The sequence below is a fragment of the Liolophura sinensis genome, chromosome 8 (assembly GCF_032854445.1).
Source record: "Liolophura sinensis isolate JHLJ2023 chromosome 8, CUHK_Ljap_v2, whole genome shotgun sequence".
NCBI lineage: Eukaryota > Metazoa > Mollusca > Polyplacophora > Chitonida > Chitonidae > Liolophura > Liolophura sinensis.
Genome location: NC_088302.1, coordinates 11,822,732 through 11,836,947, shown reverse-complemented (window position 1 = coordinate 11,836,947; position 14,216 = coordinate 11,822,732). Strand labels below are relative to the sequence as shown.

At 36.8% G+C, this 14,216-nt stretch overlaps 1 protein-coding gene across 5 annotated transcripts in view; it reads left to right on the top strand.

Moving 5' to 3' along the window:
• LOC135472312 (A-kinase anchor protein 13-like) overlaps window positions 1-14,216 on the top strand; it is a 177,856-nt gene that overhangs the window by 58,853 nt on the left and 104,787 nt on the right. For all 5 annotated transcript variants that reach the window (XM_064751764.1, XM_064751768.1, XM_064751765.1 and 2 more), the window contains 2 exons: window positions 4,870-4,997; window positions 12,636-12,761. In XM_064751764.1, coding sequence (XP_064607834.1) covers window positions 4,870-4,997; window positions 12,636-12,761 — 254 coding nt within the window. The remainder of the gene's footprint in view (window positions 1-4,869; window positions 4,998-12,635; window positions 12,762-14,216) is intronic.

The window sequence follows — 14,216 nt, the reverse complement described above, 5'->3', positions numbered from 1 at the left end:
ACTGGTGCTAACTCTCTTGTTATTATCGATATTTGTTGGTTATGCATGTAACAGTGTACCCACTAGTTGTTGAGTCCTCGAGAGTACACTGTATCTTGTTTTTGGGAAAAGATTTTGAAGACCATGTAAGTCATTGTGAAAGCAGTTTTTGGGGGTGGGGTGGTATGTGGGGGTGGGGGTAAGTCCTTAAAATTACAGTATCTATCAGAGTTTAATGAAATATCATATTGCATTATCATTGTTACAGACTAATGAATAAGCTACCAACATAGTGTCAATTTATTTGTACATAAAGGCTGTAATTAACCGAATGGCCCTGGTAAATGTTAGTAAATGCTGGAAAAATTGGAATATGAGATCTTTGAAAAAGGTTTTCTTTGTACATGTAGTGTGAAACACAAATGCAGCTCAAATTTTTACAACACTTGTATGATCCCAGAGTGATTATGTTAGGTGGAAATGAGTTTGTCTGTCCCTCCCCTATCTCTCCCCCCCCCCCGACAAAAAGAAAGATTTCATCTCTTGTAATTGGAAATGCATCTTCATTTTATGATCCACACAAATTGTCTGCTTTGATATGACCTATGATTAGTGTGCTGCAGTACTATTATTACTATAATACTGTCTATTGGCTACATAAATATGTTTGCTCTCTATACCGTGTATGTCCCTCTCATTGATAACTTTGCTAACATAGAAGATAAAAGGTCCTTGCTGTCTGCCATTGTGCTCTAATGAGGTTGATCTAAGCCTTTGATATGGCCAGTCAGTTTGCATGTTGAAGTTCTTGGTGAGTTTCACCTCTCAGATGCAATGTGTAAGATTGCATGGGTGTGGTTAGTAAAAGATATCTGTCATTGTCTGTGCAAACCTTGTCCGTAGTTTCTTTATATCTCTGCCATTGCCTTCAGATACATGAGCAATCAAATGTAATGCTTTTGAAGATTATATGAACATTTAATTGAGCCAGTTAATACCCTTCTTAGTCAAATTAAATTAACTAAATATTATACAGTATGCCTAGAGCACTGTCTTATTTTATATAAATTGTTGCAAACAGAAATTTTGATTTTTCATATACTTTATTACTTTAATAGAAGTAAATTCATCAAAGCTTATGGCACATGAATTCTGTGTTTTACTGTGTAAAAGTTAATACTGTAAATCTTCAACCTTTTTTGACCTTTAAGACACTATTTTCAGTGGTATTTTATGCATTCAGTTATTATAAACATGAGGCTAAAATACTTTTGTTGTGTTAATAAAGATGCGAACTTCATGAAACTGTGCACATTATTTCCCTGCACTCAGTAGTTCTCTCAAAATGTTTCAAAATATTGGCTGGAGAAGTGGTTGAAAGGTTGAGGAATTATGATACATCGATAGATAGAATGTTTGTGGATGTGATGATCTTGTCAGCATTTTAGGGTTTGATATGAGAAGTGTTACCATGGCTACAGGACAGATGGAGGAAAATACAACTGTTCATAATCTACTCGGGCCATGCCTAAAAAAATTGAGTGTTCTGATCAGACTTTAAAGGTGGCGTTGTGACAGTGCACAAAGAAATTCAGCACACATTTGAAATCAAAATCATACTCTCTGGGACCTTTTAAGTCTGTGAATGAAATTTGTATGAAAACTGAACTTTTTATTGATAAACAGTCATAATTTTTGTTATAGTTAGTGTTGTGTTGGGAGTGAGGATAGGGCGGGGGGAAAGCGAATTGTATCAGATTTGTTAGCTACTGATAGCCTGTGATATATATAATATAGAAATAGACGTAGTGTGATGATGGATGTTATTTTTAAACCAAATCTGCATAATATCATAGTTTGATTCAATAATTGCATGATAACCAAGCTTGTGGGGTAAAAAGAATTTAAAAAATCTGGAGGTTTTGTTCAGTGAAATTGTACAGATGAGTGCTACAACAACTTTGTGGAAAGTTTGGGGTCACATTTTTTTTTTACCATATTTTTGCTAAATTGTGCTTGTTGTAATGATATGCCTGTTATAATTGTGGAAGGACTGTGTGTTTTTCTCTAAGGTTTTAAAAGCATTAATTGTTTAAATGTCAATTTGCGCCCGCAAACACTTACATTTGGATGTATGAATTAACTTCTCTTCTATTTGATGAAATGTGCAACATTGAATTCCAAGCTTTAGCTACAAAGTGCCAATCAGGGAAGTGTTCTACTGTTTACGGTATTCTTACGCTGATACATGATACACACATAGATACATGAAATGGTCGGATCAAATCTCAATTTGCCAAACACACACACACAGAGGAACTTTTTCCTACTTTGCATGTGCTGTATTTAAAAGCAGTTTCCAGGGTTCAAGAACAAGGTTCTGATGAGAAAGGGTCTATTTTGGATCAGCTGACTGGGCAATGTCCTATGATGAGAAATCCAGAGATTTGTTAATGCTTGTGGAATGTGACAGTGATCTAAAAGCATCTCAGGGTCAAAGGCTCTGTCTCCTCAGCTGATTGCAGGTGTTAAAACAAACAACAAAGATGGAATAATTTTGTTGCTGTGTTTTGCTGTTTGTTCAGAGTTTGGCCGGCCAGTGCAAGTGTCACTTTATTAAATCTTCTAGCACAACTCTCTTAGACCGACAAACCAACCAGTAGGAAATCGTTGGCCATTTTTGCTAACTCACGCTTGTCATATTTGTTATTGGAATTTTCCATCATCCCATTATGTGACCTTGGACCTTCCAGTGACCTTTTGTGTCTTTGCTCTCTTGAGCCTCAGAGTAAATGTTGAGAAATAATGAAAAAATCAATCTGTCAGTGACATTGACATCATAAAACTTCAAACAAAATTAATATTTTAATGCGATTTACATTTATATCACTGACATTGAGGAAGCTTTAACTTTAACTTTCACAAAAAATGATCATTTAAAATTTTGTGGAATTGTCCCTTGTCCATAGGGAATTTTTCTCAAAGAAATATGTTGCTTGATTTAGTTTATTTTGTAGAATATATAAAGTTTTATTACACTTTTGTTGCAGCTAATATCAAGTTGCTAGCATCTTCTGACTTTTGAATATTTAATCCTTTTTGAGTTTGCGGAGTGCCTTCCATTTTCCTGCCAGCAAGGTTGATAGTGCGCTGTATGTTTCATAATCTCCCTTGCTTGACAGTACATATGAAAGGTACTCTTTCGACCGACAATGGCATTGCGACCCGCATAATTTTGCTGGTTGATTTTCAGCCAATCATTGATCATCCCATATAAGTGTGCATATTTTGTTGATTTGTAAGAAATTCATAGGTTCAAACCCAGTTCATTCCTTGACATAACATTAACAGCATTAAGCAGTGCTATGGGTGGTGTTCACGTGCTTTAGGCAGCGAAAAGTATGAAATGATAGCGAAAGAGGGCAAACGGCCAAAGCAGCCTATGTTGTAGTTGTTTGACCATTAATTTCTATCATGCCTCCTTTGCCTGGAACTGATCATTCTCTGGTCAGTTCGAGGTGAATGGCAATATACCCTCCGTATGAAACGGCATGAAACGTCTGTCAAGAAACGACTGACTGGCTTCTCTTGACATGCTGGAATTCTAAAACAAGACAATTAACCACTTAAGACTGACGTTTTTATATGCACATACTGGCTAAACATACTTTCATATTCATATTCACATATATGTACATCTGATCTACTGTATGCGTTGGGTACAAGTTGTGGTCTGGTTGTGGACTGATATTTGTGTACCACTTTATACACACTTAAGCATTTTGTCATTCACTGTTTGACATGAACAAGGCGTGACATCAGCTGTGGCTGTCAGTTGACATGTGCTGGTATATTGGTGTGTATGTTGTCAGGAAAAACATGCTCCCTCCAGCACAGACAGTCACATGTCACCCTGAATGGAGTTGTACTATAGTGGTGTTACATAAAACTCTAAGTGGAATGATCTGAATTCTTTAAAATTACGGTGTACTGTGTTTCACCTAAGATTTAGCGTTTTTAAGTGACGGAGTCTGCTTAATTCATCCACCTTATTGGGCCACTTCTGAGTTTTTGTGGAGTTTCATTAATTTCTTATCAGGAAAACTTAAGTACTGGCATCAAAAGTATCATATTGGGGCCTTTGTGTGCTGCTGGAGGTACATTTTTGCAAACAAAATCCATGAGATATACAGTATTTCTTGAATCTACTGTTTATGATTTATGCATAGTACATTGATATTGATAAAGTTTGTTCTCCAGCTACATGTAGTGAATACATCTGTCTGGGGCATTAATATGAGAGCCATGCCAAAATATGGATGTTTGTTCATTTTAGTTGGAAGAGGTTTACATGTTGATATTTACATGTAATTTATGTATTTTAGTATTTTGGGTTTGAGATTATTATGAATTAAATTGCATTTGGCGGGTATGTACCATGTTCAGGATTCTTGGAATAGTCTAACTTTACTGACTATCCAGAAATGTGCTTTCAAGGCATGCAAATTGTTACAACACCTGTTACTGTTGTTGTAGTTCCATTTGGTTGCATATGTGCATGTTCTTACTTCGCTTTTACATCTCTGAAAGGCCAATATTAATTACTTGTTAGTTTGTTGTGTAATATTTCCATCAAATTAATTAAAATACATTTACATGCAACATTGGCATTTCAAAACAGAATCTTTTTAAATTGTCATTTGTTTTGTTTGAAAATTAAGTATCATCACAGTCAGAATCTCTCTTTTTGTTGTAAGCCCTTTCACAGGAAGCTAAGAATTAATTAACTATTGCCAAATTGGGGCAAAAAACTTTGAATGTGAAGGATTGTCAAATTCATAAAAGTGTAGCATTTTAATATTGTGATAAAACTGTTATTTTTCTGATCAGGTGCAACACTGGACACTCACAAAGTCAAGATGGGCGGAGGCTGGAGTTTGAAAAGGGAGTGTTTTACCAGACAGGAAATGGAGTGACCACTTTAACAACAATTCATGAACATGTCCAGAGAACAGTCGGTAAGTCTTACATGAAGGAGAAGTAAATCAGACTAAACGTGGATGTAAAGAAGTGCATAAAATATAAAATTTTTCATAATGATGAATTTTTTTTAAACATTTCGTTTGATTTGGATTATTTGTTTCCAGAATTTCATGATGTTGAATTGTCTTAAAGTTCAGCTTACAATATGTATAGGGGGCCTCCGTGGCCTTGAGGGCTGTACGCCAGCACAGAGCAATGACCCAGGAGCCTCTCACCAAAGCGGTCATTGTGAGTTCAAATCGTCTCATACTGGCTTCCTCAATGGCCGTATGTGGAAAGGTCTGACAGCAACCATGTGGATGGTTGTAGCTTTCCTCGTGCTCTGCCCAATTTCCGCCCACTATCGTATATGTGAAATATTGTGTATGGTGTAAAACACAAGTCAAATAATAATAAATAAATATATCACATATAATTATATAATTTTTTTTCCCTTGGATAATTTTGATTATTTACGCGTCTATTTATAGGTTTGTAAAGTTATGTAAATCTGGCAGCGACTTTCATATGTCAGCTACCTTCCTCTCACTTACTAGGAGATTAAATCAGTCCCCAGTTCTCTATTGTTTGGTAACTTGAGCTACATATGGCTTCAAGATGTGTTAGTCTCTTTTAATAACACAATGAGAAAAAATCCTTCATGCTAAAACAACAGTGGGTGTCAAAGGATTCTTTCTACTTCTGAGCAACATTTCTTGATGCCTTTTCAAAGGGCTTACCATTAAGAGCATTGGTAGTTCTAAAAGCATGAATAGATCTTCTGAAATGCACTGTTGCATTTAAAAATCAAGGTCTCCACTCACATGTATTCTGGCAGACGAAGGTCAAGAGAATAATACTAATACGCCATCTGAGGCGTTGACTTTTCCGATGGCATGCAGGACTGGCTAAAAAGCTATGACATACATTGTACAGCATCCCTTTTTTGTCAGGTTTTTTAAGATGCCCTCAAGTAATTAAAGGGAGAAATTTTGTAACTTCTTTGGAATATAATTAGTTTGTGGGCTTATTTAAGTTTTGTATATTTTTATTTGCAATTTGTATAGGTTTGGGAAACAGTGTGAGTGTACATGAAGGACAGCAACAAATGAATAACATTGAGACCTCTTCTTTTTTCTTACAAGTTTGTATCGCTATTCCAAAAAGAAGATCTGAGATCACAAATCTTACCCTTTCTTTTGCCAAACCTTTAATGGCTTCGGCATTGATTACACTTTATCCCCGTGATTAGCCTACATATGGAAGCCTGCCTTGTCTTTTCTATGTGCTACAAAATTTGGGCCTGAAAAGCACTTCAGTTTTTATATCCTCAACTTTTTGTATTACATTTTTGTTATTTTTTTACAGGGCATAGAATTAATAAAGGTTTGCTAAAGGTGTAGTCCCAATTTATAATTAATGTATTTGAATATTTTAAAACTAGAAAACTGAAACCTGCATTGTCTGGATCACCGTAAGAGTGGAATTCAAAGAAAATCGAAGGGGGATTGGGTGTAAATTAAACATAGTATGAGTTTAGCAAACATATGGTCGTTTTTGTTTGGTTTGGAGGAGAATTTTTGCCATATTTTGCACTCTTGTGGTGAAGGAGACAGTGCCATTTAACGTGAGTGTGTGGACTGCCATGGCGGCTGTGCTGAGAGTGAAGCATTGTTGATGGAGGGCCTTAACTGGTGTGTGGTCCATGCGGGGTAATTGACCACTTCATGGTAACTTTCCTGACCACCCAAGGGACAAGCAGCTCTGTTGTTCTCTCCTTGATATATGTCCACATTTTAGCTTTTATATGTGTTTTTAAGATGCTTGCTTTCATCTCCGTTGTTTGGGGGTTTTTTGGCCACTGTATCCACAGTGATGGTCGAGATTGGGATATTAAATCTAGCAGTGTTTAGCATTGTTCATTTGACCACTGAATGTTCAGTTAGCTAATCAGACTCTCACATGATCTAGCTTGTCATCTGGAAATGTCATTGTCATATAACCGAAAAATTGTTAATTTGTAACGCGTTAAATTGTACAACGTTAAACCCAATCATTCATTTGGTAAATTATAGTAAAAAATTCAAGGAACAATTTAAGTGAATTGTGCATGCATGGTACATGTAATTGGAGACACTAAAGTATTTTGCTCCATATAGCTTGGCTGATGAATTTCCACACCTGTGACTTCATCTGCATATGTAACCTGAGTGTTGACAATTCATCCATGAGCTCAAAAGCCTAGATGCCTTGTCTGCTGGTGATAAAGATGCTCTATTAACATCGTATACCATACCCATGTTGAAGTGTGAACTTACAGCCTGTAATATGAATATGCAAATTTGTTTATATGGCTGCATGTTGATTTCGCTCTGAATTGCTTTGGCAAATGCTGCATAACTCTTTGATGAAAATGTGCATTGAGAATATTTTAAATGTTTCCTATATGTTAATTGCCTGGTGAATGATCTGTGAATATAACCACTGCGTTGGTTTAATGGTTTGAAGACTGGAGATCAAAGCAGCGTTTGGTCATACCAAAGACGTAAAAACTGGTATTTGTTGCTGCCTGACTTGACATTGAGCACTGAGAGGCTCCAAAGGTCAGTCCATGTTAAACATACTGAACTTACTGTATAACACCTGAACACCTGAAGTGTGTTACATAAAGATGCACTTTCAGTAGCAAATAAAGGCTTCATTTCATAAGAAGTTTATCAGACTTCACAAACTGGCTGTAATAAACAAACTTGACAAGATGTTGAAAACTTTTATAGGTGAATTATGGTAACTCGTGTTTTGCTTTTGCATGCACTATGGATCTTCACAGATGAGCTGGTGATGTCATGCCTGGGGTATGGTCTCTGTTGATAGAAAGAGGAAATTGTGGGTTTATTTTGTGTGTGGTCCTGTAGTATGTGACATTTTGTTGTACTGTAAGCATCATTTCATAATACACCATTGGTTCACAAGAGTGACATTTGTTAAATGCATCAGCAGTTGACAGTGTGTCTATAAGAATGAGCAATGTTCCCAGCTATCATGCATTATCTGCGTACACACATATGTTGTATGAGGATCTATAAAGCTTCTTGCATCACAGATACAGTTTCTGTTGTGTAAAATTGTATTCAGAAACATTCACATCGAGGAATTGTACTGTACCCTGTGACATATGCGTCTATTGTGTTGAAAATCCTTACTCTGTTCTTGAAAAGATCGAATTCTATGTCTGCCAGTATTAAGTTCGAGCAATTTAAAGTAGTAATATCTCAAGATGAAATGCCGGGCTAAGCTAATTTTCCTCCCACCTCAGTGCTGGCAACTGTTGCATGAGTGAGGTATTCTTCAGTACGGTGTGAAACATCAATCAAGAAAATAAATAAATCTCAAGATGAAATATTGAGTAAGGACAGTCTTAAAACTTAAAAAAAAAGATTGGCAGTTTTAGTAAATCTTTCTTTGGGGATTAAGCATTAATATTTATAACAGGGCATGTTAACTCTGTATTTTTTGACTTGATGGGGCATTTTGTCTAGCGTCTAGCTGTGGCATGGTGAACCAGTGTTAAGAATATGTTGACTACCTATTACATGGAGAGGGGCCTCCGTGGCTCAGTTGGTTAGCACGCTATCGCGGCGTAATGACCCATGAGCCTCTGGTTCTGTTGCTGTGAGTTCAAGTGCAGTTCATGGTGACTTCCTCTCCGACCGTATGTGGGAAGGTCTGCCAGCAACCTGAGGATGGTTGCGGGATTCCTCTGGGCTCTGCCTGGTTTCCTCCCACCATAATGTTGGCCGTCGTCATATAAGTGAGATATTTTTGAATACAGCATAAGACACCAATCAGATAAATAAATAAATAAATAAATAAATATTACGGAGAATCTGTTGCCCTTTGACTAAAGTGAATTTGAGAGTCAGGTGACATTCTCAGCAAATATGCAAATCATGCTGAAATGTTAACAGTACAGATGTTGAGTAAATATTGATTTTAAGTGTATTCATAGATTGAGCTCTCGGGTTCCTGGCAAGGAGCAGGTGATGATAAGTAACATGGATCTAAATGGACGAAATGCTGATTTTTGCCGATTGCAAACTCCAAAGTACTACAGGACATTGATACGATCATGTATGGAGACTAGATACATCCCGATCACTTTTGCAGAAAGAATTTCTTGCTTAATAGTTATATTTTTCATTTCTTGTGCTAAAATCTTCTTCAGTGACTATTTCACCTAGGTTAAGTTGGCTTTGTTTTCACCTCCAGTGCTCTGGTCACGTGACCAAAGAGTGTACTGATGATGGATTCAGAGCAGCTATGACATCATGCTTGACATCAGACACATTAGAGTACATTTACTGTAAGATATGTAATGTATCGTTCCAGTTGAAGTTAATCTTTGTATCACTTAGGTTAGGGTAGCCAACATTTGCCGATGATGGATATAACATTGACAAATCTACTGGAGCTAAAATAGATATCAATGGATGTAAATTTAATACCTCCAGTATGAAGTAAAAAGTAAATATTATTGCATCCATTTCTGGGAGAGTTACCCTATTTCATGCCTTTAAGCTGACTTGAACAAGCCTTTAGTCTGATGAACCTGGTAAACATCAGGATACTATAATACGGTAGAAATCAATAGACATTTCATTTGGGAGAAAACCTACATGGGTTTACCTGGAAGGCAGCAGTAAATGGGTGATTACAAGGCATGTAAGTACGTGTGACTGCATGTAGGTGGATGTTTTGACGTAAATGAACTGCCCACGCATTGTCAGCCGCTACAGTCAAGCGGGGTCCATTCCAGCAGACTGGAGCAGAACGTCGTTGTTGTTGATCACCACATTACTCATTGTGTTTTGTGGGGTTTTTGAAACTTCTTGTGTCATTCGTCGAACTTTCTGTCTGGTTTGGAGGCTCAGACAACTTTGTTCTTTAATGGTAAGCTCTTTGTACAGCCCAGTGTTACATTCAATGTACACCTCTCCCTCGTTTTTATAACACTGTTGTTGTGGGACAAACCCGCCTATAAGTCAGATGCCTTCTGTGAAGTTTCTCAACTACTGAGACTTTGATGTGATAATAAGGAATGGACAAATGGAGGAATGTTAAATGTAAACCAGATCAGCATAGTTAATGGCGTTCATTGAATAATTACATAATAATCAAGCCTCTGAATGAAAAGAAGATACAGAATCTGAAGATTTACTTCACAAGAAGTGTGTGGAACAACAATTTGTTGAAAAGTTTTGGGGACATATTTGTAACTATATTTATATATTGAAGTGCATGCTATAACGAAGGAGAGGTGTGAAAACTGAAGTATTTGTAACTGTGTTTATATATTGAAGTGTATGTTGTAACGAAGCATGCTATAATGGAGGAGAGGTGTGAAAACTGAAGTATTTGTAACTGTGTTTATGCATTGAAGTGCATGTTGTAACAAAGCATGCTATAATAAAGGAGAGGTGTGAAATTTGAAATGTTTGTAACTGTTTATATATTGAAGTCATGTTGTAACGAAGCATGCTGTAATGAAGGAGAGGTGTGAAATTTGAAATGTTTGTAACTGTTTATATATAGAAGTCATGTTGTAACGAAGCATGCTGTAATGAAGGAGAGGTGTGAAATTTGAAGTATTTGTAACTGTGTTTATATATTGAAGTGCATGTTGTAATGAAGCATGCTATAATAAAGGAGAGGTGTGAAAACTACAGTGTTTGTAACTGTTTATATATTGAAGTGCATGTTGTAACGAAGCATGCTATAATAAAGGAGAGGTGTGAAAACTACAGTGTTTATAACTGTTTATATATTGAAGTGCATGTTGTAACGAAGCATGCTGTAATGAAGGAGAGGTGTGAAAACTGAAGTATTTGTAACTGTGTTTATATATTGAAGTGTATGTTGTAACGAAGCATGCTATAATAAAGGAGAGGTGTGAACACTACAGTGTTTGTAACTGTTTATATATTGAAGTCATGTTGTAACGAAGCATGCTGTAATGAAGGAGAGGTGTGAAATTTGAAATGTTTGTAACTGTTTATATATTGAAGTCATGTTGTAACGAAGCATGCTGTAATGAAGGAGAGGTGTGAAATTTGAAATGTTTGTAACTGTTTATATATAGAAGTCATGTTGTAACGAAGCATGCTGTAATGAAGGAGAGGTGTGAAATTTGAAGTATTTGTAACTGTGTTTATATATTGAAGTGCATGTTGTAACGAAGCATGCTATAATGAAGGAGAGGTGTGAACACTACAGTGTTTGTAACTGTGTTTATATATTGAAGTGCATGTTGTAACGAAGCATGCTATAATGAAGGAGAGGTGTGAACACTACAGTGTTTGTAACTGTTTATATATTGAAGTGCATGTTGTAACGAAGCATGCTATAATGAAGGAGAGGTGTGAACACTGAAGTTTTGTGTCATTTTCTGAGGATTCAGGATCATTTGTTACATCCGTTTTGCACATATCAGGATTCATAAGATTGGATATATGCGAATCCCTTGACATGAAACCGTGTTTGGGATTATGCTCCACCAGAAGGTCCTCTGAGTGCCAGTGCCCTTTTGAAAACAATTAAATAGTAATATTTAGTACCAGTAGTAGCAGAATTTGTACTTGGAATATACTTTCCATGGATCTGATATCAGGTGTCTATTTATAATATTTTTGAATATTTGTAAAATGTCTAAAAGTGTACAGTAAAGGTGTCCAAAAGCTCTGTCACAAGAAGCCAACTGTTGCTTTCCATGCTCATGATGACTTAGAAGAGCTTATCTTAAACCCTTCATGTTTCAGTGACTTCCTAGTACTGCATAGAGTGTTGTGTTAATTAAACACTGGTATTGATACGACGTGGGTCAGTCAGGTGGAAGGTGTCACTATGCCCTGATGGTCAACACAGTGACCAGAGTGGCTGATCATTCTACCGTGCCACGCATGGACACATTGTCAGTGGTTTATCCTGGTGATGCAGACCATTTTGTTTCACGATGAATGTTCGAGGCGTTAAAGCAACACATTTTTGTTTCTGGTGTTTGCTGTCATCGATGGTTAATGCAGTCTTCATGTGTTGTGTTAAAAGCATGCTGGTCTTTCTTGTAGTAGATGTTATCCAGTATTTCACCCTCAAGGTGTAGTCTTAAAGCAGGTTTTGAGTACATTTGGATGGGTTTGACCTTATTGTAAATTGTTCATGGTCAGAATGATACACGTTATCTCTGCCATTAAACTTCATGACTGTCTAGGACACTGTTGTAGCTCAGGGCTATTGTCATTCCGCTCATCTTTTCCTTCAGAGATTGGCATATAATGTAGTCCTTGGTCTGCCATGTTTTGGGTATAGAAACTGTGGCTGTGTGACACTAGATCTCCCAAAGATACCGAATTTTTCTCCTAAGGCTACAGTTTGTCCCTGAATGCTGATAGGTGGATCACAGCAGTCATTTAGCGCCTTTAATTAAATTGACGAGTCAATGTAGGTCGAGGATTTTTACCAAGAGAGGTGCTTTTCGCTAATGCTAGCTACGTGCGTGTATGTGTGTGTGTGTGACTGCCAGTGATTCTTTGTCATTACCTTCGTTTCCTCAATGCTTTTTGCTCTTGTCATATTTCCAGAACAAGACATTCAGTCTCTGAGCATTATTGAAGAGCGTGTGCGGTCCAACAGTGAGCAGAACATTAACCGATTTCACCAGAGGCAATTTGAGACAGACTGGCCTGTCAGGGCACGCTCATTATCAGGTAAACTCTCATTTATTCTCAAGATTTATCCTGTATTAAAGACTTTGTGACCACCCACCAACCCCCATCCCATCTCCCCTTCCTTTGCCCACTTACCACAGTGACCTTCAGTGTACCTGTACACTGCTCTATGGCTAGTCTATTCTCGTATCTTGAAATCATCATTTCTTATTGACAATGTCTTTATTTGGAAAAAGCAGAGTTCTCTTCTCTACCTATGAAACTCCTTACAATTTTTTGCTGTCTGCTGTCTCAGTTCTCTCTAGTCTGCTTTTCAAATGATTGGTTTTTGTACCTAATATGATACCTATTTTAACTGATTAGTTTTTACTTTATCCCAGCATAATCTTTATTGACAAGATCTTGAAAAGCAAATTGAAATTATATTGGAAAAGGTCATGGTGATGATGGTTTAAGTGTGTATACGGCCAACACTGTGAACTGAATGACAGTAAACCTCATTCATTGTGATACAAGCAATCAAATAAAAGTGTGAGGACTCACTAATTCACTAATAGAATTCAGCCAATCAGAACTAGGTAATGATCTCTTGTGCATGAAACTAAACAGATTGTATGTAAATGATCCCACATCTGACACCAATCTCCCATAGCAAAGAAACCTGAGGAGACGCCTTAGTACCAGAATAGTTCTATATTAATTAACCTCCATATATTGAGGACTTCAAACAAAGCGATATTTATGGAATCACATTAAAATCATTGAGACATGGCAGTTGTGAGCACTAAAAGCCATTAGTCATATTTTTAGATTTCTGTGGAATGAAAAGCCAAATGGCGGGCTTGCTGTTGAGACACGAGTTCGCATCGACCATGTTGCAACGTTGAAGAGCACAAGCGCAATTGATCCATTGTTGGTAATTTTTCCTTAATGCTTCTGGTTTGTGCCTATCAAGCCAGCCTCCGCTAACCTTTTTCATTTCTCATCTCTCCAGTTTCAAGACATTAAGAGTTCTGATTATTTTCGGATGGAGTGCCTACAGTGATTTTCTAAATCAGGTTCAAAATATGTAATGTGTACTTTGTGTCATTTATTTTTTTTTTATAGCTGTAACAAGTATTCCCATGTGTTGTCTTATTTGTTCTTTAACCAAGTGTGTACATCAAAGTTTTGACATCCTATCTTTCAACATTTCTCATACACTTAAAGTAAAAGAAAGATAAAATCTGAAGTGAGATTCATCATACAGACAATTGAAAACTTCAAGCCATTCAAATATTTGAATACTATGGTGGGCTTTATGAGCCATTCTGACGGTATCTGAGAACTCTGACGTCACATCACCTTTTTTCCCTGTTGTCGCCGAAAAGGAATGGGCGAAAAGAGTTCTTCCAACATTCAGTTTCGTGTTCCAAGACTCTAATAGTATGGTCCACATAACCAACCTTAGTATTTTGATATTTCAACACCTTTAACTGTCTTCACAAAAAGATT